The following is a 27,168-nucleotide window of genomic DNA, read 5'->3' on the forward strand; positions in this document are numbered from 1 at the left end:
TCTGAGAGGCAGCCAAACCAAACGCGGTGGAGAAGAAGCAGGAGAGGATTCCCCCTCATGCTTGGCCCACAGCAACACATTGTGCTATTCCTCTTCAATGGACTATTGGTCATATGGGGAGGGGACAGCAAGAGAAAGGGACAGGCCTCTTAACCTTTCTACCACCCCTCCCCCGACAGTCTACCCCATACATGACAAAAAAGTGAGCACAAAAGACAAAAAAGGGATGATCGGTGCTCCCTTGATAGCAGTGGAGAGAATAAATAGTGAGAAGTGCAGAGCCAAAGTCCAAACCACGTAAAGCTCAATGCTAACCGTAAGTTTTCTATTTATTATTTCTTTAACCGGCTCCTCTGCTGCCTGTTAAATTTTTTTTTTTTTTAAAGCCAAGTTTTATTTTTCCCAACCATAGAAGGAACAGTCCGCTCTCTGATCAGCCGTCACCCGCAACATACTGCAGCAGCTGCATGTGTTTATTTATGTGCATGCGTACAGTGGGTTCATAACCTAAGCATTTATGTATGTGTGAGTGTGTATGTAAGAGTCCACAGTACAGGATGCCCTGCGTTTGAGCGCGTTCCAACCCCCTGTGCACACACGCCGCAACCACCGACCACAAATTACAAGCTGAATTTGAATTTTGGGAAAGGCCCAAGATTTACAGAAAGTTCCCACAGTAGGGGGATGCCTGATCGCTTCCAGCAGGCGGAACAAAATGCTTTAAGCTTTATGAAACAACAATAACACTGAAACCATGAAGACAGTAGAAAGTAATGAAAGAAAGGGTTTGCTTTTCAACGGCATTTTATACTGCCAAAAAAGAACAGAGATGCAGCTTACAGCCGTCCAAGGCAGGTTTTCTACTCGGTGACTGAGAGGAAATGTGCATTTTATGTTTTCATATTCAGAGCTCAAAAGCGCCGTAAACTTGAAGTCAACACAATCAACTGTCAGTGGCTTTCAGTTAAAATAATTACTCTGTACATGATTGAGATTCAAGTTTTGACTTGACCCTGTAATTGTGTTTGTTCCTTGCTAGTGATAGTGACACCCATCACAAGTGTTTTGCATAAAGAAAAAAGAAAAACAACAACTGAAAAATCATGACAATAAAACCGAGGGTAGCTAAAGACTGAGTTAAATATCAATATGTTATTCAAATCACAAAGTTAATGATCTTATTTTAGTGCGTTAGTATGCAATGAAGGCAGCACAGTGGCACGGTGGTTAGCACTGTTGCCGCACAGCAAGAAGGTCCTGAGTTCAATTCCAACATCAGGCCAGGGTCTTTCTGTGTGGAGTTTGCATGTTCTCCCCGTGTTTGCGTGGGTTCCCTCCGGGTACTCCGGCTTCCTCCCACCGTCCAAAGACATGCAGCTTGTGGGGATAGGTTTAGGAGTGAATGTGAGTGCGAATGGTTGTCTGTCCCTGTGTGTTGGCCCTGCGACAGACTGGCGACCTGTCCAGGGTGTACCCCACCTCTCGCCCTATGACAGCTGGGATAGGCTCCAGCACCCCCCGCGACCCTGAAAAGGACAAGCGGAAGCAAATGGATGGATGGAGCATGCTAATTTACCATTTGAAGGCAGAAATATGTATACTAACAGCCATTAAAACTGTGACTTCACAAACCAAAAGTCAGCCTGCAGCACAATGATGCCATTACTATAGAAGTAAAAGGCTCGAGATACATGTATTTCTATAAGGATAGCTATCTATAGCCCCTCGTCCAGCTTAATGGGTTAGCTAACAAAGGCAAAATGGCTAATGCTAAAGCTATCTTGAATCCAGAGTCAACCTAGGGTCAAAGCACTTAGGAGGAAAATTATAGAGGTGAATGAAAAATTTAACAGAGTCTATGTCCTGTCTTCTGAAGCTACCGAAAATTACGTTAATAACTTGTAGCAGATTTTCTTTGGTAAGTTCAAATATGTCAGGTAAAGGTGGGTGTACAACGGCTCATTTTCATTTGATTATTTATCAATGAAAATAATAGTAGCAGAGCACTTTGTTTTCAGTATTTCAGTGACAGAAGAACCTGTAATAGACTGCAGTTTGGGGGAAATTATCAACTTTAATACTTTCTTTTATTATGAAAATAACATTTTGTATCAGAAAAAGCTGTCAATTTTAGAAAGAAAACTGAAAATCGAAAAAAAAAAATTGGAATTGTTGCTTCTCTAACAAATTGTTAGAAAGTTGCTGATTGTTTTTATGTTGTTCATGAAAGAAAAGGAACTGAATTTAGGGGATATGGACACACACTGACAGTACTTTAGCAAGTAGCTGCACCAACATGTTAAAAATGTTCATGTTGTATTTGTAGCTTTTTAGCTGATTATCAGATGGTTCCTATTCTTTAAACAGGCAAAAACACTGCAGGCATCCTGCCTTTTCTATGCTATAGTTCAAGTGATAACCACCACAAAAGAAAAGCCAATCAACACAGCCTCCCACACCACTGAAACATCAGTCTCCTACTACACGTAACTGGCATTGATTTAATGATATTCTGGCTCTACAAGCGGAGAATGTGTCAGCATTTAGTGCTTCTGTTTAACTGTTTTAGTCCAAGTCTTCAACAAGCTCATTAAGTGAAGTCACAGTGAATGGGCTGAGTATGGTCCTTTCACAGTCCCAGATAAACCTTAGTGTGTCGGGGACAATGGGGATAACCCCATCATGGAAGGGTCTTTGTTTTGGGGGACCCAAACCTCTGTGTTCTCAAAGCCTGGGGAGGAAGACTGCAATAATAATGGGGGTGAAGGGGTGGGATGGACCTGCTGCCTGGCTGTGCTGTTCTGGATGGAGGTGATTTGGGGGTGGGAGGGATTGAGGGACATACGGACTTACTGGAGAGGCAGCTGTGGAAATAACGGCAGATTATATCCTTTCTCTCTCTATAGCTTTGACATTGTCTTGTGTCTAAACAAACTAAATACCTAAAGGTTATTGCAGGTACAAAAATTAGGTAATCACGCATCATTCATTTTTTCTACTTCTTTTTCTGCAAATAAGTGAGTAAGATAGGACACTACAACCTAAGAGTGGTGGACAACTTGACACCTGGGAATGTTAAGGAGATTAAATCTCAGAAGTGAAGTCAGTGAGACACTTGCCTATGCTACAAAAACAAAGCCCTTAATATAATCAGAAGCAAAGGTATCTTGAGGAAGTAAAATGTCTTTTTCAAAAAAACATTTTTTTAACCTAAATTCAGCTTTTAAAGCACTGTCATGTGGACAGATTAACTCTTTGATGGCAGAAAATGGCATGAATGTGTGCTGGGGTGGCTGTAGCTCAGGAAGTGGAGCAGGTCATCTATTAATCAGAAGGTTCGAACCTTGGCTGCTCCGGCTTGCATGTCAAACTATCCTTGGGAAAGACACTGAACATGTTGCTCTATGATGATTCACATTCTGATGATTTCATCACAGCGTGAATGATAAATAGAAAACACTAGAAAAAAGTGTTTATAGGAATGGATGAATGAGACATGTTGTGTGAAGTGGTCTGAGTGCTTGAGTAGAAAATCTATATAAGAACCAGTCCATTTACCATGTCTCCCCACAGTAAGACACCATACAGGCAGACAGATGTAATACCTGCTAAGCTTTAAATGAGTATTAACTACAGTATCTTACACATTTACTACTTTCAATTGTTGAATTTAAGGGTATGACGCAAGCATAAGAAAATTACATTTATAACATATTAACTGGGCACAGTGCTGCACTCAACATAATGTTAAACTCACCTTCAGTTTGTTCTGTTCGTATAAAGCAAAGAAAATGTTATTACAGTTGTCTGGTGTCCCATTACAAACCTGATTAGAACAGTTTGGATCCAAGGATGCCATCTGGGCCCATCTACCACAGCTACCAGCTGAGGCCACCTTAGTGATGTCTTATTGATGAAACAGCATCTAAACACACCAGACAGCCCAGTCCAGTCACAGACTGGAAAAGGTTATCTAATCCAGCAAAAAAAGCACAAACTGTTCACAAGTCATTTGATATTCTTAAATAATATGTAATCCCTGAAGGGAGGTTAACTGTTTAAGTAAAATAGATTGGTTTATTCATGCATGCTTCGGAGCAGGTGAAGCTGGTGTCTTCAAAGTTACGGTACTTAATGTGTTAAGGATCTGGGAGAGGCTTCTTGAATGACAGATTTACAGCCCAGCTCCTGGATTCAGCATTTATCAGCAAGCCTAAACCAGTCCAACTGAGTAAGCCCAGACATGCAGTACAACACACACAAACACAGTACAACGCATACATACTTTCATTGTGATTCTAGCCAGGTTGTAATCAGAGCAATAAAACGGCATGAGAAACTCCCTGAAGCTGGATGGAGAAATCCATGCTATCGTCTTTTCTCAAGCAGGCAGTGTCTACAGAAAGCCAGGCAATATTTCATAGTTGTTTTATGTCTATTTACACTCAACAATCAAACCCAGAGCACAGCTGAGAACCATACAGACAGATGGTGATATGCTTAACATTTAGGAAATACAGTATATACAATACATATCTAAATATTTGGCCAAAAATGTAACTATCTCTTCCAAATAAGTGCGTTAGATAGAACATTAAACTTCCCGTTTGCTACTTGCTTGATCATTTAACAGCACCAAACGTTACTATAACACCAGATCTCAGAAGTGAAGATTGTGAAAGAAGAGTCAGAGCTGAAGGGGAAAACATAAGGCTCTAAATGCAAAAAGAAGCAACCTATTAGCAACCTTCTTCGTTCATTCATTCTAAGCTTTTCTTAACCGACAGTGTAGAGCGGGAGGAGCATGGATTAAAAAGAGCTTGTGGAGATTTAATGTACACTACCATTTTTTACATTTCATTTGAAACAATCACCTCACAATCATGCTTACACACCTAATCAATTACCAAAAACACTTTGACCCTCTGGGGATTAGAGAAAATTCAAAATAAATTCAAACTTCTGTGCCTAATTCTTGTTTTTTGTTTTTTTTTTAAACATCATTGAAGATGCCTGGCCTGGAAAAAAAAACCCAGCACAAAATACCATGATCTTCATGCCCATGATGAGTATATGTAACTTTTGGCCACATATATATGTATATGTAATCTACTCAACAGGATTTCTGTGCCGTCTCTTCATATTATATCAAAGTTCCAATTTTTCCTAGCTTTGAACATGTAATTTTTCTTTGTACGGTTCATCTGTTTAAATCTAACACGTCGCATCAAACTTTCATGACCATCATATGTCATTGGCTCCCTGCTGGCTCTATGGATGTCATAAAGTTATCCAACAGAGTGTCGGTCCAGCAAGACCCTTGGTGCGATCCTCTGGGGAGGGTGAGCTCAGCCCTGCTGACCTCTACCTTCGTTTTCTACGTCGCCTGCTGCTTCCAGACTGACATGAAGCTGATTGTGTTAGTCTGAGCACTCTGCCGTGCAGATTCCTCACGCGGCGCCACCCACCATAACCCGCTTGTCTGCACAAATGGGGTCCTTGTGACAACTAACACAAGGAAAGCAGAGAAGGAGAGAAACCAAAGTGAGGAGGGCACCTTGGAGGGAGATCAATGGAAGGATGTTGACTCAGGAGAAGCAGATGCCCAGTCTTAATTAATATGGTTATGTCCTCAGCCATGACCTCACACAGGAAGGACAGGGGTCGACCACACAGGAAGTGGAATCTGATCGAGATGCATTAGGCAGAGATGAAGTCATTACAACTGTAGCCAACTGTCACATGATCACATATATGCTTGAGAAAAAATACTGCAAAGAAAACACAAAACCATCATGGTCATTTATCGATAACAAAAACTGCTCGATGATTTTACAGCTTCTTGCTGTCTTGACTGTCATTTTCCCACACTCTACGTCAAATGCAACTTTTTGATTATTTAGTTCCTGATTTTTACCTGAACAGTTCTACTTCTTACTCTCATACAGTACATAAGCATGAGCACATTTATTCTAACAAGTAAACCAGGCCTGAAAAGCTCCCACATGCAACATTTTTAGATAAAACAATATTTAATATTCATGAAATTATAAATGAAATCAGCACTTAACCTAAACACATACACTGCTCGGTTCTTTATCTCTGCACCATTTCACACTGACAAGGTGCTCAGGGACCTATTGGAGGACAAGCTGCCTCCTCATTTCAGATAAAAGCCATACATCCCAGTCTCAGTATATCTGACCATTTTCAGTCTGTGCCTAAAGCATCTGCTGGTATCACAGCTACTGGGTTGTTTCAGCCCAACCTGATAAATCTGCAGGATGACCGCCTCTGTGTTGTCTGACACAGGACACACACAGGTGGCGATGCAGCGCTTGCACTGGCTTCCTCCTCCCTCACAGTGATAATGAAATGTGTGATTGGCTACTGGTTGAAAACCTCTTATCTCAAACGTGTCAGCTGCCAGGAATTAAAGAAATCCACCTCGGTTTCCAGACTGACAACAGTGACATCTGAAACCACAAAATGATAAAGTGTATAACCTGAATTCATGAGGATCACTCACAACACCTAACAAGACATGGCCCTTTCTCCTGGACTCATTGTCTGAATCCTGCAGTGTGTTGAATTCTCTGTTATTCCTTTTGAACAATGAAATCTACAACAAAGAGTCACTCAAACATCCATAAAATTTAACTTCCACTTGCAGTGCCTTCTGTAGAGACATATGTGTATGTGTGGCCTTTTGTCATGGTAATAAAAAAGAAGCAATATAGTCACCCAGCACCCCCACCCAATCTGACCTGCTCCAGGCAGGCAGGAAGACATTAGCAATCCAATGCAGGATGACAGTTTTCTGCCTTTCACTCTCACCTGCTGGGCTGTGTGTTAAAAAGGCTTAGGTTGGATGTAAGCACCATAAAAAAGTCATTACTGCCTTTCACAGGATGCTGATGAGAGACCCAGCGTATGAGAGGGGTCAAGTGAAATGGGCTTTAAAGGTTGATGCTGACATTTACAGGCCAATAATGCTTTTATTAAATATTTTCTGCATTTGTTCGATTGCTTTCACTTGTCCTGTTTCATGCTTAAAGCTCTGTGTAGTATTTTTGCTTCTTTAGAATCAAAGAGCTTGAAAATCTTCCAAACTAACATTTACACAGCATAACTGAACAGCATAACTCTTTATATCTGGAAAACAAACAACTGTTAGTCAAATGATATACATATGTGTATGTGTGTGTGTGTGTGTGTGTGCTTGCATATATAATCTCTACACTTTCATCACCATCAGTCAGTACCTCCCGTTTAAAGGTCATTTAATTAGCTTTGTATACGTAATTAAATTGCTTCACACATGTTACTTGATACATATGTTTGTCAGTCATGCAATGGACTCAGACTCAATTTTAATTTTGAAACTGGAGAAAATGATAATCTCTGGGATTTATAGATTTTTATGAATGGAAGGAATTACATTAACAGAGCCTTGTGTTAGTAATGTATCTGTTACCATGATGATTTAATATCTAAACGAAGCTCTTTATTACCAGCCCCATAAAATGAGGGCCTGTCTTAATTGTAGTTCGTTGTTTGTTTCCACACTGTGTTTTGAAGTGATTGGGATTCAGCTCACAGGCTGAAATGAGCTTTTGTAATGAGTCTAATAAAGCCAGTCTTTACAGACAGTCTGCCTTATGCCTGCATCTGGAGAGATGCTTATTAAGATAGTAGCTCCTTATCACACTGGCACACAGACAAATCTCTCTGTGTGAGTGAGCGTGTGACTATGTGTGTTTGTGAGTATGTGTTTTTAATGCCTTATAAAAGGACTACGTATGCTGCACATTGTACCAAAATGTATTTTTCAGGATCTCCTGCCGCCAGTGTGACTTTCAAAAATTCTTGGTTTGAACCTTTACCCTTTGAAAGCTGTAGCTGAGAATTAATGAGCTGGCAATAATGAACAATTAGATTACAAAGAGGGAAAAGAGGGAATGGGGGTGGGGGGCAAAGAAGGTAGAGAGCGAAGGTGCTCAGGGTCAAAACTGAGGCATTTATAATGAAAAGAGAAGCAATGACAGATGCCTTCAATGACAGGAATAACCTACATTCACACCCACACAATTCATGGTGTCTGCGGATGGAAGAAGGCGCAGGAGAAAACTCAAACACCAGAGGGCAGTAGAGTATCTGTTCAAGGCAAGGCGCTCAGGAATAACAGTATGGGAAAAAGTTAAAGGTCACAACAGCTGAACAGCAGTCATTTCTTATGATGTCACACATTAGAGGGAAAGACAGTACACACACACACACACACACACACACACACACACACACACACACACACACACACACACACACACACACACACACAGAAAACAGCTTCAAATACCATTCACACATTTCCAGACTATCACCTTCACATCAGATTCAGCAGATTGTGCCAGACTCCACTCACACACAGCACACACACAGACTAAGCACTATCCTTAGTACTATCCAGGACTATCCTCTTCTCTGCCTGTAAATACAGCCTGCCTGTCTCCCTCTGCCTCCTGCTGCACTATGGATTAACTCTTTGTTGCAGGTGTACACAACATGTTTGTGTGTTTAGTGCCAACTGGGCCATCCAAGCTGGATGCATGGGAGGAGCACAGCCACGGACACACTCTGGTATCACTTTACTAATCCGTCAGATAACTACTGGCATACTCTGCTAGTACCCATTATGTTCAGGGCATGCTGTGTTTGGTGTTTGCCATTCAAACACATCTGGTTCTGCTTATGCTTTTTCCTATATTTCCAACCATTTATAAAAAGGATGGGGGAGGGGGGGGGGTGTCAGCAATGATGTGATCTGTTATGGGAGGGGCTTTTTTCCTTGAAATTAGATTTGAATTTCAGGAGATCTTCATGCTCAAATAAAAAGAAGCAGCAGCAGTCATAGAGATGACAGAGACAGTACAAGCAAAAGGGCAAGTATTCATGGTTGAGAAATGACTCAAACTTCAACCCACCCTTATGACTAGTCTATTGACATCTTCTGTGGGCACTGAAATCTGTTCCTGACTCTCTAAAGATGATTTTTCACCCATTTGTATTGATGAAATCTGGTGAAAAAAATGGACCCTCCAGAGAAAAAGCTCTTACCCCACCTCACAAGCATTAATTGCTATGAAAGCTGCTGCAAAGCTCTGGACATAGCATCTTTTAATTTATACATAACCAGAGGAAGAAAAATGAATGTCACCAAATGACAGTGGAGTGAATGTTAGGATGACTGGAATCCTTTGTGACTATTAGGCAAAAGACAAGTTCTCACTGTTGTGTCTGGTGAGGCAGCCATCACGTCTCCAGACAGCCTCGTCTCATCTCACCCTGCCATCAGAGGAGATTGAGTTCATGCTAAGGACCATTGGAGTCTGTGCAGGTACTCCACTGAGGCTTTGACCTGCATGTGGAAGACTCATCAAAAACCTCATCAGGAATTCTGCCTCGGAGCCCTCCGATCTGTTCAGTCATTTCCCTGGGTGAAGCCCAGCAGACACAAGGCTGAAATAAGGGCAATAAAGCTAATATATGAACAAACACTACTTTGCTGGACTAATAAGGGTATTCTACCAAACATGGCTTTAGATAGAAATCCCCCATCTCTCTGTCACCTACATACACATGGATTTGAAAGATTTTAGGATATGAGTGCAATAACATTGCTCCTGGTCATGGAGGTCAAGGGTTAACCCAGCTGAGAGTGAAGATGGCTGCATCATCAGCACCACGGGGATAAAGAGAGGAAGAGAAAGGAGGGCAGACAGGAGAGAGCAAAAAAGTCACAGAAAATAGGTCAGTCAGAAAACATGATTAGCCACTACACAAATGACACCAGCAGCAAACTCGTGCCATGTGCGAGAGAAGTGGTGTCCTGTATCAGTTCCTCATGCTGGATTCAGATTTCCCAAATAACTGCTAAAGCTTACTGAGCCCACACTGTACAGACAGACTGGCAAGCATGGACTTGCTGCCTCACCAATACACACAAACCCACACAGACACCTTCTTCCCCTCACTGCCTTACATGGTGCTGGAGCGATCCCTCTTGCCGTTGCAGCCCTTTGCGTTGCGTGGGGTTGCTAAGCGCAGCCAATATTTCACAAACACAGCAAAACAGCCACCCTGATATCCTGCTACACTGCCATCCTGGACAGCAGAGACACAGCCTGCTCCATGTCCTTCCAGGAACTCACTGAATCTGGCTCTGTGTTTTTGTTATGCTACACTGAGCCAAATAAAGTGATGATACCGAGTTTGTCGATTTACAGCTGACAAGTGAAGAACAGAATATCTTTCTATTATATTTCTTTTATAAATACTTTATTGTCCTCCATGGGTAAAAAAGGCCCTCAAACTGCTTATAAACTATAATTACTTGGGATTTTTTTTTTTCTTTTAGAGTTTTAAATCAGTGAGTACTAATAAGAATTAATAATAAAAAAATATTCTACACAAATAATCAACCATGCATTCTTCTTGCAGCTCATCTCCATGTCATTGCTATAAAATTCATTATAAAGCAGTATTAGCAGAATAACACTTAGGATCTGGGTTTGGAGATGACTGTTTTATATCCTGACCTGAGTGTTTCTGCCAACCTCTGACTCTGCTGCGTTGTTTCTTGGGGGTCTTGAGCCCACCTGCTGGCCCAATGAGGGAATGTGCGTCTTGAGAGGTGCCGGAGGTAGAGCTAGAGGTGACGTCCTGCTGGGGGTCTGGGGGATAGGTAGGGCACTGTGCACAGGTTTGGGTTTGGGGAGTCCCGACTTCATATTTGAGGCCACTAGAATGGCTGGCATCTTTTCCCCAGCGACCAGATGACTGCAAGCTCCCCTCCCTGTCACACTGAGATGGAAATCCTGTCACCGGTAAGCAGGAATTCTCTGCAATCAAGCTACTTTTCTGTTTGTGAATGAGTTACCAGACTGGAGGAAAAAAAAAGAAAGGAAAAAAACACAGCACATATATTGAGGTTGCACCTGATCCAACGCCTGATTGAAGTGTGCAGTTTGTTCATGTCCCAGTCTTAGCTTCTTCTACTGATTCTTAGCAGGAGGTGGGGGTTGACCTGAGCTCCCCAACATGCAGTGGAATGGTTTAAAACCCACAGAATCCCACCTGCATCCTGTTACTAAGTTGGATCAGCTTGTCATTTCATGCAAGAATAATTTGGCCTCAGAGTTTTTTGGTTTAAAAAAAAATAAAAGTATCCTGATGAAAATTCACTCTGCAAAGTCCAAGAAAGAAGATCAAAAATCCCACTTCACACCAAAAGGAATCCCCAGTTGCCTCGTGGTAGAGTGAGTGTTCCCTTCCATTTATTTCCAGCAATGAATGAGAGTCAGCAAATGGCCAAGGATCCAATTGGAAGCAGAGCAGCTCCACTCCCACAGAGTCTTGGTAATTAATTACACCGTCGCTTCAGGAAGACAGGAAGAAACTCCTTTGAGGAAGAGCAGAGAGAGTAGTAGAAACGAGGAGATGGAGAGGAAGGGGGGGGAAGCAAAAGTCAGCAGCGACACAGCGACCACTCACTTCAGCGACTGCTCAGCCTGTGACTACACAGCCTGAAACACACTGCGCTTTCCTCTACTGCCTCTCTCTCTCTCCCTCACTGGTAAGTCCGTGGTTAGCAGCAGGTGTGGCTTAGATCAGGACTGACATATGTGAAAAGCTCAACATATCTACACAGTGGGTTCCTCTCACACAGCGAGTCTGCCTCTCACATAAAGACTCCACCACGATGCTATATGTTAACCACTGATACAAAATAATATTCATTAAAAATAATAATTTGCTAGTTCCACTTGCATTTTAATATGCGGGATAAGGATGCCCATGGTCTTAAAATGTGGCAAATCATCCCAGCCCACTCAACACGGGTTGCATAAAATCATGTGATTTTAATAGAAAACAACAATACTATTAACCTGCTTTGATGCTATTTCATGAAAAGTAGAATTTCCAGCAACAAATATTACATGGAGTTTTTTGCACACGTTTGTGTTCCACATGAATGTAAGCCTGCTTGTTCTGGTCATTTCAGGAGTTGTCATCCAAATTAATGGCTTTGGTGATGCAGATTCTATCTCCAGTGCCATCATCAGGTTGAATTTGTGATACTGAGTGAAATATCTTGACAACAAATCAATACACAGTCATTAATTTTGGTATAGACATTCCTATATAATGTTGTACTGATTAACAGACTCTCTTTTCTGTATTCTTTCCCTCTTCTGTCTGTTAAGCTTCCACTTTATAAATATGAGGATGGCCAATTAGTGGACTAGTGTCAGATCAGCCTAACTCCCAGCAGGTTTAGTCAAGCTGCTGAGATCCTGCTACAGTAGGGAGGGGAAAAAAGAGATTTACTCCAGAGAAGGATTTACGCCCCTCCCCAGTCACCCATAACTAGTTAATTTAAGAATGTACAGAGTAATCTGTATTTGAATCAAAAGTTGTATATAACTGTATTCTCAACTATGTTTTGATGGAAAAATATTTTCTCTCCAACAAAAAACTAGCAGTGGCAAGATTTCCCTGACTACTGATGGCACCATCAGGAACCAGCCATCCTTTATGAACTGTTAATGTCTCCACATGATCCCATGGAAATCTTTTCAGCGGTTGTTCAACTATTTCCGACTAAAACAACAACAAAAAAAAAGCCAAAAATCTTGCCCCAGGTCTGCTCTACATCTTCCCAGGTCTTTTAGTTTGAAACCACTGTTTACTTTAAAAAATAGTCTAATGCAGTAATTACTTACAATAAACAATCTAAATAAAAAATTGAAAAATAGACTGACCAACATTAGAAACATGTGAAAGTTTATGTCTCTAAACTGAGCGCACCTCTATTCCATTCGGATGTAAAAGGGTCAGACATTAACTATACACTCTCTCATTTCTAATAACTCTCAGAACAGTAACACCCCTGCCACACACACACACACACACACACACACACACACACACACACACTGGACTTTTGCAAGAGCATGATTTAATCCAAAGGAAGGGTGTGCTTAGTATGTTAATCTTAATCCTGTTACATCAATTCTAAATTATGCAAATACCAATATCAGCTTATAAATTTGTGTCATGGTGGTGTACGTAGAGAGGGGTGGGGTTGTAGGTGAAATTATTATTTATTTTTTTATACCCCGTGAAACCTGAAACCCTGTACACTGTGTTTGTCTTGGATGTTTCTAACTGGCTTCAGTGAGTTTCACCCATTTGTATGTAGCCTTGCAATCTCTACCTGCAGGTCTCCCACCTTGTCAACTACAGCTGTAAGTGGTGGTGAGTGAAAATACAGAGGGCCTCCATGATTAAAAACAACCATATCCGGACATCACAGGGCTTCTTTGAAACATAAAGGAAAATACATTTACCCCACCCTGCTTGTCTCACGTCATCCACTCAATTGGAAAATGAGGAAAGAAGAAAAACATACAGCATGTAGAGTTAGAGGGGAAACTTCCATTATTTTCCTACTATCCTCTGTGACACTAAACACGTTCCGGTCCCTCACATATCACACTGCAGCACTTCGCAGAGTAGAAAGAAAAAAGGAGTCATATTTGATTTATGCAACAACCTTTGAAGATACCTGATGACAGTCCAGTGGAGTCTAATAATAGAGCCCGTTTGGCAGTAAATGGGCGGTATTGACAGTAATAACTAGGACACCCACTGCATTGCTCTGCTGTGTGTTTATACAGTATTTCTTCTTAGAATAATAAACAGTTGTGTGGGGTAGATGGTGGGCGTTTGCTGAGAGCACAATGACTTGTTCACACTCAATGCACAGTGTTTTAAAAGAATTTAAAGGGTATACATTTAGTCAGGAAATGTTACCTTACCACATCCCAAAAAGCAGCACAGACATTTGAAATTGTGTCACAGGACAAATGATGCTAACCTCTGTCCTGGTAATCAGCAGGTAGATTGCAGCAAAAGCTGGCACACGCCCAACTTTATTGCTATGAACATGTATTTTTGTATCAAACCACTGTGTGCCAGAACATTCACTCTTATTTTAATGGTTTCACTGACATAGATAAGGAGGCAGCATTTTTTTTTATATAACTGAGCTATTGTCTGTCTAAACAAAGCCTATTGTTACAAATAATGACCTCTTTCTCTGCAAATGTTGTGTTATTCCAGTAGTTGTGTTTATGCTCCAGTTGGAAAAAACGAGATTTAAAGTTGGCACTAGTGTTTTAGTTTATAGATGAATCAGTTAGTATCCAATGAATATTCTCTGTCAAGTTGACAAAAGAGTAAACCTACCAAACACGTAATGAAATTCTAACTAGGGATGTCGCCACAACCGAAACAGTACCTTTCTATGCCAAAATTCTGAAAATATGAAGGAACCTGTTTTTCAATACTGAAGGCAGCAGGCATACAGCTGCTCCACTCTTTAGTAGGGATGGGTACCGATATCCGGTGCCATTATGGCATAAACGGTTGTAACCAGACCGAAAAGCAGCGCACATTTCGGTGCTTTATTTCGGTGCTTTTTTTTTCTTGAGATGTCATACACTTTGGATTCTAGCCAATCATTTTACCTTTCCAAGGATAGTAGGCGGGCACAGGTACGTACGTTCTTTTAGAGCAGAGCTACAGATTAAAGACGCCCAAGGCGAAGTGGTCAAAAGTCTGGCTGTACTTCACAGCAAAAGATGCAAACTCAGCAGCCTGCAACAAGTGCTTTAAGGTGATATTGTGCAAAGCAGGTAACACCTCGAGTCTGATGAAACACCTGGCGACGCATAGCGTTTTTTTAAAAGCCGAGATATGCACCGTATTTGTTAGCTTGCTGCAAGGCCTCACACTGAGCACATCTACTGCGGGTGTGGTGCCTTTTATCGGACCCGGAATTAGAAACATCCCCCAAGAACCCGAAGAGTGGAGTCCTGGCCCCTAGCCCTGCCAAGGTAGCAGAAATGATGACGGACGATGATGGAAGCAGCAGCCGTTCTTCTCTGGGTTAGTAGCTTAATGTTGTTCGTGTGTAATTTACGTTGAGTAGGCTAACCATGTTATTAAATTAATGCACGTAAGATGAATTAGCAAACACCGTCGTAGTTACATGTAGGGGTGGGTTTTGCTTATCGATTTATTGATTAAAATTGATTCTAGCTTGGATAACGTGATATGGATTCATTAAAATCCAGAATAGATTTTTTAATATAAATTTATTTTGCCCGAAATGCCAGAATCTCAAGTTAAACCTCATAAAATTTCAACAACAACCAAAGAGCTAAAACAGGAAATGAGAGCAGGTACACGGATTCTGCACAAAGACATAAACGCAAAGCGTGGACCAGCCGACAGATCAGAATCAGTATGATGTCGCCTTTCTCACCCGACGGCACGGACACAGCTGAAAGCCGACAGCTCACTGATTCTGATCTGTCGGCAGGTCCGAGCTTTGTGTTTACGTCCTTTTTGCACTAGATTCTGAAGCTGCAGGTTTTATCTCTCTCCAAACAATATTGACTGAACCAGCAGCAAAAGAAGATCCAAACTACCCTTCACATGAACATCGTCATGAATTCCCTCTTACTTTTGCTGTTATGCTTCCCAGCGATAAAATCACATTTCATGCACAGCTCTATCTCTCTCTCTGTACTTCAAGAACAGTTTCCTGTCTAAAAATGTGTTTTCTGCATTATTAACTTGCTTATTACGCACAAGTCTAGCGTTGTTTACAGCGCTGTCGGCCGCTGTTTTTTTTCCCTTTTACTTACTTCCGAAAAGAAAGCCTAATTTCTGCTGTTCAATAGGCTACTGAACAAATTTAAACTTTTTAAAATTATGCAAAATTGCAAAACGCTTAGCTGTGTCTCTAATAAAACCTCTGTAACTTTGCTCTGCTTCACTTCAGCAGCGTTTTTGATCTACTGCAGAATATTTTTTATAAAATCTCAGGCCAGGAAAATCACCCTCATGTTTTTCTGTGTTTTATCTTCAGCTACTTGACACAAAGGCATCTGCTGTGATGCTTACACCTTTGATAAAGTCTCACAAGTGTCAACTTTCTTTTTATAGATATAAAAATATGGAAATGTACTGATACATGATCTGAATTATAATATTTCTGACTGTCTGAGGCAAAATTTCCCCGATTCAAATCGAATTGAATCGAATCGTGGATTGAATCGATTCGGGACCTTCTGAATTGGAATTGAATCGATTCTAGAAGTCAATGATGATACCCAGCCCTAGTTACATGCGGCTGTCTTCTTGTTTGATAGAGTGATACCATATGTGCCCTATAACTGCAAAAAAGGCTAACATTGTTATTGTTTTACAAAAAACCAGCTAAACATGATAGGTTTTTGGACAAAGTTTGTGTTCTCCATTCTTTAAGCACCGGTTCAAGCACCGTTTAAGCACCGGCACCGTTTCAAAAGTACCAGTTTGGCACCAGTATCGGATAAAACCTAAACGATACCCATCCCTACTCTTTAGCAGCTGAGCATGCAAATAATAAACAAACTTGGTGAGCACCTCAAAAATTGACACCCTCAGGTTGTGTTTATAGCCGCTAGTGAGGTCAGTAAAGCTTCATATTAACAACAATGAAGTATTTAACAGTTGTCATAAATGTTAACCTAGCTGGTGCACACGTTGGCATTAGCAGTTTAGCTGTTAGCAATTACCTGATAGCCACATTAGCCAGCTATTAAGTTAAGGTACCAGCTATCAGCTATGGCTAAAAATAAAATGATGACGTTAATTTGGGAGCTAGGCAGCAAATACTATCAGCCTTGGTCATCTGTAACATTATTGGACAGTGTTAATGTAACAGGTTAACACAATTATTTGTGTCTCCAAAGTGTTATTTGTTTGTAGACTGAAGCTGTGAAAACTCTACCAGCAAATAGATAGAAACCACCAAAATCACAGGTCTCCTAATCATGCATTCCCCCCTTTCATTCATCAAAATGGTGTTGCATATTGTCTTGTGTATTGGTATTCAGTTTATAAATGGGCTGCATGATAGACAACACCATCTCATTTTAAACTCAAACTGTACACAACTACAATTTCTGCTATCCCATAGTCATGGTTTTGACAAACGTACCAAATTTTTTGCTAGCAATGGCTACTATGGGTTAACTTTGATCTGCTCCTCACGCTCACTGCAGATCTTATAAGGAATTACAAACATAAATGCATGCTCCCCTCAATATAAGTGCATTCTGTTATTCAACTTTTGCTTATTAGTGCAGCACACACCCACAGTACAAACTGTGCAAAATTAATGTTACTATGTATCACTCCAAATAATCTAATTTATCTGGATTGGAGTCATAGACCACTGCTTTTGAATCGCTGCAGTGAAATGTTGACTAGAAACAGCTGTCTGTTTGCTGAACACACCCCATTCCTCCTGTCACTTCGGTTGGCCTTACTGAGCAGGCTATTCTTGAAAGGGTGCTGCACCCATCATTCTATAGTGAAGTAAAACAAATTTAAGTCACAGACTGGCAGCAATCCACTCCCAGAATCTCCAACCAAACAACTTCATATCTATTTAAATATTTCTGCATTGTAAATGGAAGAAAATTGCACACACGCACTGGCACACACACACACTTTATACCCGTCCTTTGCTGATTTTTTTTCATTAGCAGAGTTAGCAGAGCAGAACAAGTACAGTAGGCTCCCACTGACAGGAGCTGCACTAACTGGAGCAACGGCCTGACATTTCCACCATGACAGCACACGATCTACAACTTGACCTACACACTGGACTATTTCCTTTCTCTCTCTCTCTCTCTCTCTCTCACACACACACACACACACACACACACACACACACACACACACACACACACACACAGTTTGAGTAATGAACAGTGTCAGGTCTGTAAGGCCGGATCACAGGGGTAAGAGGAGCTGACTCCATGAAGCCCAACAGGGTCCTGGCATGTCTCGAGTGACACAACACACAGCGTCAGGCCAATGACACACAAATAAACAACACTCAGAATATCAAACCTATTTATACAAATTTGTTTAAGAGAATGAGCTAAGCCAGCTCGGAAGAGGAGAGAGAAGCACTGTTTGCTTTGGAAACATGAAACAAGTCCAGGATACACAGCACAGATAATGCAATAAAGAGTCACCTGACAGGGAAGGGTGTGTGCATCAGTCCGGATCCTGCTGAGTGTGTTTGTGCCCTTGCCCAGCTACAGCTGTGACACGTGTGTGAAAACATGTGTGTGTTCATGCACGCATGTGGTGGTGTGTATGTAAATCTTTGTATGTATGTGTCTTTGGGGCATCCTGTCACTTTCCTGTCACATGACACCTACACAAATCATCACTCTGAGCAGGATTCTGTCTGTTCAGAAGGAGCTTCAAACATACACACACACACACACACACACACACACACACACACTTGTACTCTTATCAAGTCATCTGGCCTCAAGTCAAATACAATAAGTTAAAAGAAAATGTCCTACATATTTTAACTTAGGTTGTACTTCTGTAGCTTTGAATGTGGTATGGTTGTTGGTCTTGACGGACTGGTATTTCAGAAACTGCTGATCTAATGTGATTTTCCCACACAACATCTCTAGAGTGTACAGAAAAAGGTCTGAAAAAGAGAAAATATCCAGTGAGCTGCGGTTTTCTGAGTGAAAATGTCAGAGGTCAGAGGAGAATGGCCAAACTTGTTAGAGTGAAAAGGAAGCCAACAGTAACCCAAACAAGCAGTTGTTAGAACATGTGATGCAGAAGAGCTTATCTGAACATACAACAATTTGAACTTTGAAGTAAATAGACTACAGCAACAGGAGACCATACTAAGAACTGGAAACTGAGGCTACAATTTGCAGGGGATCACCAAAAGTGGACAAGAGAAGACAGGAAAAGGTTGCCTGAGCTGATGAGTCTGGATTTTTGTTGCAACACTCAGTCGGTAGGTTCAGAATTTGGTGTAAACAGCATGAAAGCATGGATCCATCCTGCCTTGTATCTAGAATTCAGTTATTTTCTTGACTCATTTGGTCCCCTTAGTAGGGCTGGGCCATATCATACCATTCACGGTAATACCGGTATAATGTTAGGCAATGATAAGAAAATTAAAAGAAAATAAAGAAAATTAAATATCGCGATAGAATATGGAAAAACGCGCACGCGCAGTGCCTTTGTTTTCATGCGGCGACGGAGAATGAGAAGAGCAAAAGCAGATCGTTGTATGAAACAGATGAACCAGAATTGGTTTGTGAAAATGCTGCAACTTCAGTGGTGTGGAACTGGTTTGGCTTTCGTCCGTCAGATACACAACAAAGCACAATTTTTGGTAGAGCATGCTAGCGGGCAGTCTTTATTACCGTGTTTTTTGGAAAATACGGCACACTTAAAATCAATCCTTTGATTTTCTGATAAATCCACAGTGCACCCTACGTATGAATTCTGGTTCTGCTTACTGACCTCGAACCGATCTTATGTGGTACACGGCGCTCAAAAGTCTGTCAAAAAATGTTTTAGTACAACTTCCGTAAGCTACGAAGCCGCACCGCTTGATGGATTGTCGGAGCATTACGGCTATCGTAGGCAGGAGCCTCGCGGAGTGATACGTACTGTGCTTCAACAAAATATTACCGTTTTGTGTTTGTATAACCTCTTTTTAAGTTTTGTGGATATTATACATGGTTATGCTGAGGATATGTCGGCCAATTTCCACTGGAAATGCCTTTTGGTTAAACTGTCAGCGAGGAATTTGCATTTGAAATGTTGAAAATAAATAAAGTTGTGGAGTTGTAAAGTATTTTGTCTTGCGTCAATTATATCATCAGTTATATTGTTCTCGCAGATTTTCACACTTATATCGTGATAAATATTTTTGGCCATATTGCCCTGCCCTATCCCTTAGTATCAAATGAGCATCATCTAAACACCATAGCCTACGGTTGTTGACCATGTTTAACCTTTTATGAAAAACACTGTACCAACTTTCATTTTTATAATATGCCATTTCACAGAGCTGAAATCATCTCAAACTAGTTTCTTCAACAAGGAGATGCATTCATTGTACTCAAATGGGTCTCCACAGTCACCAAATCTCAGTCTAATAGAAGGGGAACAGGAGATTCCAGTCATGACTGTGCAGCTGACAAATCACCAAATTCAAATTGGGCAATCTTTACCACAAATAATAATTCAAGCTGTTCCAAAGACAAAAGAGTCTTCGCTAGTAGAAACAAAATGTCCCTGTGAATCGTTCAATGGGTGTAAAAAAATAAAATAAAATAAAATACACACACGCACACACACACACACACACACACACACACACACACACACACACACACACACACACACACACACACACACACACACACACACAGGATTCTTGAGACAGAGACAAATTCTGCACAAATTACTTAAATACCTGACAAAATGTCAGTACCAGGAACAAAAGCAACAACACAAGAGAAAATTCACAAAATACACACACACTCAGACAGCGGACAAAAGCGAGACACAGAAGACAGCAGCACCCAAACAACAGTCTCCCTGCAGTAAACTGGAGTGACAGATAAGAAAAGCAGGGAGAAGTCATCATGGCCACAGCTCCAAGGTAGGTGTGTGTGTGTGTGTGTGTGTGTGTGTGTGTGTGTGTGTGTGTGTGTGTGTGTGCGCGCGCGCGCGCATGTGGGGGAGAAACTCACCATGTGATCTGAAGCCCTACTTTTTAAATGAAAAAACTGCAGAGAATAGAAATATATAAAATATAATAAACTGTCTCCTCAATTAGTTTGTAATGAAGTCTGGACAATTAACCGGCACTAATCAGCCTTTAATAGCTCATTTACCACCATTTAGCTAAAGGTGGACTTACATGTGAACACAAAATGCTGGACGTGTTTTCCATCAAAATCTAATTACACAACTGCTATGACTTCTAGGAATCTTCTCTTTTATTGTGGAAACATTAACATTAACCCCCCCCCCCCCCCCCCCCCCCCCAAACAACCGACAATGGAGCTAGTGGTTAATATTTTATGTATGGATGAGGGTGAAGAGAAGGACAACTACTGTCTGAAAGCATTAGAGCCCCACTTCCTGCTGTTTCCAGAAATGTTTCAAATGACATAATAAATGTAGGTAAGTCAATATTAGTTGGTGTGACCTCCTTTGTGCCTTTGAGTGTTCAGAAAAAAGGAAAAGGTTGCTTGGCCTAAAAATCCCAAACACCAGCCCCCACCCAGCAGCAAGTGACATTCAACTGCATGGCACTCTGTTCCTTAGTGGAATAATCAATATGGGTGAGATTAAAAATTGCACCAAGTAACAGGGCTGCAATAAAGCAGCCCATGTAATGCGAGCCCCGGGCTTAAATAGCAATTACCCCCAACTGCTGTGACACAAAACCACTTACTGCCCCCCCAGTGATGAAATAGGACAGAAACGGCAGACAGGAAACAGCAGGTAAGGCACAGAGGAAGAGAAGAAGTGAGCTGGAACAGAAATAGAGCAGATCAGAACAGAAATGACTTAAAGGGAACAAAGGAATAAGTTGGGGAAACAACAGGAAGCAAGTTATTACTTTTTGTACTTGACTGAAGAGTCAGGAGATAAATACTGGATCACTATCATTTGCAAACATGCTCTTGTTTATTTTTTTCAAAAGTGTATTTAGGCAACAACTAGAATGTACATGGTTAAAAATGCTATTCTGCTCTGACATAGTCCTCACTGAACAGTGGAGTCACATGAGAACATCCAACTAAACTTTCTACTGCACTTTTACACAACTAATGGCTCATTAGTGCAGCGGTTTGGATGCAGAAACAAAGAATCGAAGGTAAAAAAACAAAACAAAACCCCCCTAAAAAACAGCCGACTACCATTTTCTCAGGCTTCCAGTGATATTAAACAAGCACTGGACTTGTATACAGTATATTCAACAGAGCATTATTAATAGAATGTTTGTCCATGCACGAAAGCAAAAAGCATTTGAACTGCCACGTCTAACAGACTGCACAGAATGAATAGAAGAATATTCAAAGTAATTAAATCATTCAAATCTTTTTTTTTTAACCTCAGCAGAGATATTTACACAGAAGCTGGGAAACTAAAGAAAAGCATGATGATGTCATAATAAAAACAGTAGCTGTAAGAGAGCAGCAGAGATGGGGGATTGTGGAGATTAAAAAAAACAAATGCAAATAGGATTGATCAAACAAAGCACCAGGAGTTTTGTTCTGGTTTGTTGAGGTGATTATTCATCAGAAGCTATGAAACAGTCAGAATAGCATGTTTCTGCAGGAGGAGGGATGCAGCTCATGTGCTTCTGCCTGAATTTAATATTAGAAATGTAAAAACTGCTGCAAGTCGGCATATACGCTGACTTTTCTGACTTTTTATTATTTTTACTGAAGAAATTTTAAAAAACTGGACAACTAATGTTCTTCCTTTAACACCTGTTTTTCAACATTTGTTGTATAAAACTAATGTATACAACTAAGTCTGCTCTATACAGACATCTAAATTCTGTAGATTGTTAATTCGTTATTCCATTTATCTTAATGTTTAAAAACTATTTCTCAAACTCAGCAATAACCGATATATACAGACGTGAAAATCCTGACAGTCAGCTGCTCCAGCATGCAGAGCGAGCTGTGTCGCTTTAAGAGGGCAATAAAACCTCAAGTGATACCTCGCCCAAACTAGTTCTAAAATCTAACACCTGTCCAGCTGTGGGCTTGAAAGAGGCTCAAAAAAGTTGAAAGCAGCCGCTATGGCCAGCGTGGGCACGCACACTGCAGTGCATTTCAGTGGTGACAGACAGACGATAGATGCAGGTGCACACTCAAAGACTTAATTATCAGAGGACAAAGACATGTAGAAGACTAAAGATACAAAACTGTTCAAGCAGAGATACTGAATGAGCTAATATCCAACTAATAAAATTCACACAAGCATACGCACACAAATAAATTGACTGAAAGCATAATCTACAATACATACAAGCTTTGTGTATGTTTGTATACAGTCTATAGTGACAACGAGGTCCATTAATTCATTCCTACATTTTATATTTTCACAAAAAAAACCAAAACAAAACCTCAAGTCACCAGGAAATGTCCCAGTGCTCCCGACAGGCAGTCTGCATGTCTTTGCCACCAGGAATGTCATGTTAGAAAACACTTATGATGAATTTTGCTTAGAAAAAACATTTGCCAATAGCTTTAATATCTAAATCATATATCTGTGGTTGCATTTAGACTGGTGTACTTCTGTAACATAGCAAATGATTTAAGGTTGACAAAGAGTGAAACAGTACAGCACAGAGTAAGGAGTGAGACTCAGGAGGGTCAATGAGGAGAGAAAAGATATGCTGTTATGTGCAGTGAGTTTGATTCTCAGTGACCAAGAAGTCATGTATTCTTCCCTTCATGGTAAACTCACAGTACTACAGTAGCTTTCTCTTTACATTCACTACAGAAAGCAGTCAAATGCATCTGCTGGCATATGTTGTTGCACGGATGGGTGCGTCACTGTTTATGCACATTAAGTACACACGCAAATTTTAAGATTCATCTCACAGCACCCCATTACTGTGCTCAGCCCTCCATCTGGCATGCATATGTGAGCTCCTATCAAGAGACCGAGTGCTTTGACAGAAACTCACACTCAGCTCTAAAACTAGTGTGCTGCTGAGGAAACAAAGTGGGACAGAGAAACAAGTGAGGCAACAAAAGCACTTCTTACCTGGGAGAAGAAGGTCACAGCATCACCGCAGGGAGGATGGCAGGAAGCAGGAGAGAAGGAAAAGGAGAAAGAGAAACACATGTTAGTAACTGTCAGATGTAAAGAAGCCTTTTTGATTTAATCTGGGAGTGTCTAAGATTTTGAATCTGCAATATTTATTCATGTTTCAAGGAAAAAATGCAGTCACATTTGAGCCAACATGGCTCAAAGATATTTTTATCAACTCACATTCCCACATGGCTATTAATCCCCTAATGCTTTTAATGATGCAAGTACAAGCAAGTCATAAAACAACCGAAACACATTAAACGACCTGCAAAACAGTTACAAGGAAAGCCTGACTTTGCAGAATTACACTTAACAGCTATTGCAAGACAATTTTCTCTTTAACTAACCACCAGGAAAGAAAAGTGCGCTAATCAATAAATCAGAACACTCCCATATATTCAAGCAAGAAGGCAAGCTTGAGAAAATCCATCAGTGTTAAAAAACAATGTGTTTGGCTTGCAACCAGCTCACATCTTTAGAGGGAAACACCCGTCATGTTTATGGTCTATTTTCGCCAGTAGGGTGCCATGGCTGAAATGTGCTGCCAAGTGCTGCCCACCCAGCTTAGCCCCACTTACTCACAGCTTCCTCTCGATAGGTAATGCTGTTTGCACGGTGATGTAAAGCCAATAAAACCAGTTTTATGGCAGGCAAATCTAAACTAATGTGAAGTACTCACACACCTGTTTTAACAAGGAGAAACTTTAGGATCCTTTCAAGGGGAGAGCGAGAGCAACAGGGAGCGGTAACAGTTGGGTTGTGGGATAGACACAATTCTCCAGAAAGTACCCTAAAACACAAGCAGGAAATGAACACCACCACAAGCAAATAAGAGTTCCGATGTAACCATACTGGTTAGAGAGAGGGGAAATCAAGGCAAAGGGCTCGTTTCCTGACTCGAGGCTTTGATGGAAACTCAAGGGTTACAAACTGAATTTTATAAAATGTTGTAAAAAACCTTAAAAGTTTGAAAGCAAGGCTTTAAAATGTTCAAAGCCAAGCAGCTTGGGAAGAGGAAACACACTGACTCCAAGCCACAAAATGGAACGGCAATTAAAGGCTCTAATTTGGCAGAGGTTGGCAGGGATGTTTCTAATAGACGAGCTGCACCACAAGCTGGTGAATTAAACAAAGAGCAGCGGCCAACCTAGACACTTAAAGGCTTGTTTTCTTTTTAGAAAGTGATTTACACACAACAGATAGAGTAAAAGTTTAGTTTGCATGTGGGAAATATGCACACGCCGTTTGTAAAGCGTAAAACCCCCCAAAAAACAACAACACACACACTTGGCATCCAGCGTCAAAATAAACATTTGGAGCAGTTAATTGGCTGAACTCTGGAGGCTGCAATCGGAAATCCCCCAGAATAAAACCAAAAAGGTCCAAGTCATCCTCGTTCGCTACAGCTCAACTTGAGCCAAGTTGGCTGTGATGAATCTGATTCCACACAGAGACGCCCAGGCTCATGGCCACGATAGCTGAATGTGCCTTCCCATTCTCACGCTGTGTGAGGGATTTTGGAAAAGGTTATTCTATTTATATGTAAATGTTTTTCCTACTTTGGTGAAACCCACAGAAAGGTGCAGCTAGCGCAACAGATTACAGATGCCTTAGTTGTGCAAATCTATATGGATACCAAAACTGATGTTTAACATAATCATGTTGGCCAATAGCCAAATACCAAATTTTCCTCCCTTTTTTTGTCTTTTCATTGCAAAAAAGAAAGAAAACATGATTATATTAAAATGTTTTAAAGTATTTCAGATCTTTATCACCTACAAGTGAAAACTAAAGTTTTAAAAGGACTGCAGGCTGCAAAGTCCTTTTAAAACTTTAGGTCTTGAGTTCTTTTCTTTTTACCTTACAACACTTCCCAGATTGATGGGCAGCAACACTTGCTTCTCTAAGATCATTGCCAATATCATTCCTACTTGGCAATGTAAAAAAAAACAAACACATACCTGACTGCTCCAAACCAACAAACTGCCAAAACACCTTTTTAGAGATGCTCATACTTACTGATGATCAGTTAATCAAGTGCATTTGATTAGCTGTACCTGGCTGCTACTTATGCACTTAATTCCTTTGGAAGCAGTAAGCATGTACTTTGTGCAGTCCTGTGAGAAACTATTAAAATTGTCTTTGTTCCCATGACTACATGGTAAACATGTAGCTCTGTGCCATAGAGATTGGTGGAGCTGTCTTACTTACCAACAGTCAACTCAGACCAATGCAGATATTATTGCCTATACAAGTATGAAGAATAAGGTCACATCTTAATAATTAGCAAGTATTTCTATTTTACGAACATTGGGTAGGCCAAATGTGCTGAAAACTGATTTATAAATCCAAATACAACACTAATAACTAACTAATAAAAGACTGTCTATGGTAATGGGATAATTACTGCTTTAAAATGATTTAAAGTTAGCAGTTAGAAACCTTTAGAACGCCTGCAAAGCAAAAGCTAGAAATTAAGTAACAGATGCATTTTCTTTAGGTTCTTCAAGTTGCGATTTTAAACAACGTGCTTGCTTGCAGGTATACATCAATTCTGAATTGAAACAAATGGTGCTGTTGCTGAAAGCTCTGAATGTTCAAACGCCCCACCAGCACAAGAATCTAGAACATGAAAACAAGATTATAAAAATTCAATTATCTAAATCTCAATAACTGAATTGCTGCCTTATAATCATACTCTGTATATTTAACATTCAAATCCTAATGATATTGTCCTTGACTACTCATTCAACCAAAAGTAATAACAACTCGCTTGCTGTGGAGCTAGCCAGGAGTGCTTTACTTGCAGCAGATGCCACTTTAAATGCACCTCTACCGTTTCTGACAGTGGCAATCTGGAGATCAGATTAGAAGGTGTGCTCTTTATCAGCAAGCAAGCCTTTAAAGAGCTTAGTGAGTGGGCCTGGTCTGCCACCAACAGCGTGCTGGGTCAGGAAGGCACCCGCTCCACGTCGCCCACTCTCCGCTCTGAGCTAATCCTATTTACTGCAGAGTATTTATGCTGACCCGCAGCCAAATGCCAAGCCAGTGATATGGCAGAACTGGCAGAAGGGAATCAAAACACGAAGGATATGTTTCTTTATTCTTGTGATGACAAAAAAGGGCAAAGGATTGAGCAAGGCTGGGTTGGAGAGACATGCTCAAGGCCAGCATTTAGTAGTGTTTTTTTATTTATATCGTGGCAGTCTAAAATATGTGCTCATGGAATACTGAATGCTGTACATTTAGAGAATGCAAAAACATGAAACAAAATTAAACAGCATTCAAGGTCTGCTACCTTCACTGCCTGGGGGCACAAATCCCGTTCATTTAGACTCCAATTTTGACTTA

At 40.7% G+C, this 27,168-nt stretch overlaps 1 protein-coding gene across 8 annotated transcripts in view; it reads right to left on the minus strand.

Moving 5' to 3' along the window:
- Positions 1–27,168, minus strand: part of nav2a (neuron navigator 2a) — a 233,087-nt gene that overhangs the window by 97,390 nt on the left and 108,529 nt on the right. For 6 of the 8 annotated variants that reach the window (XM_012924621.3, XM_012924623.3, XM_012924622.3 and 3 more), the window contains exon 1: positions 10,599–11,562. The exons of the other annotated variants lie outside the window; for them this stretch is intronic. In XM_012924621.3, coding sequence (XP_012780075.3) covers positions 10,599–10,817 — 219 coding nt within the window. In that variant the 5' untranslated portion in view covers positions 10,818–11,562. Of the gene's footprint in view, positions 1–10,598; positions 11,563–27,168 lie in introns of those variants that run through there. 8 annotated transcript variants of the gene reach the window in all.

Source organism: Maylandia zebra, linkage group LG1 (genome assembly GCF_041146795.1).
Source record: "Maylandia zebra isolate NMK-2024a linkage group LG1, Mzebra_GT3a, whole genome shotgun sequence".
Lineage (NCBI taxonomy): Eukaryota > Metazoa > Chordata > Actinopteri > Cichliformes > Cichlidae > Maylandia > Maylandia zebra.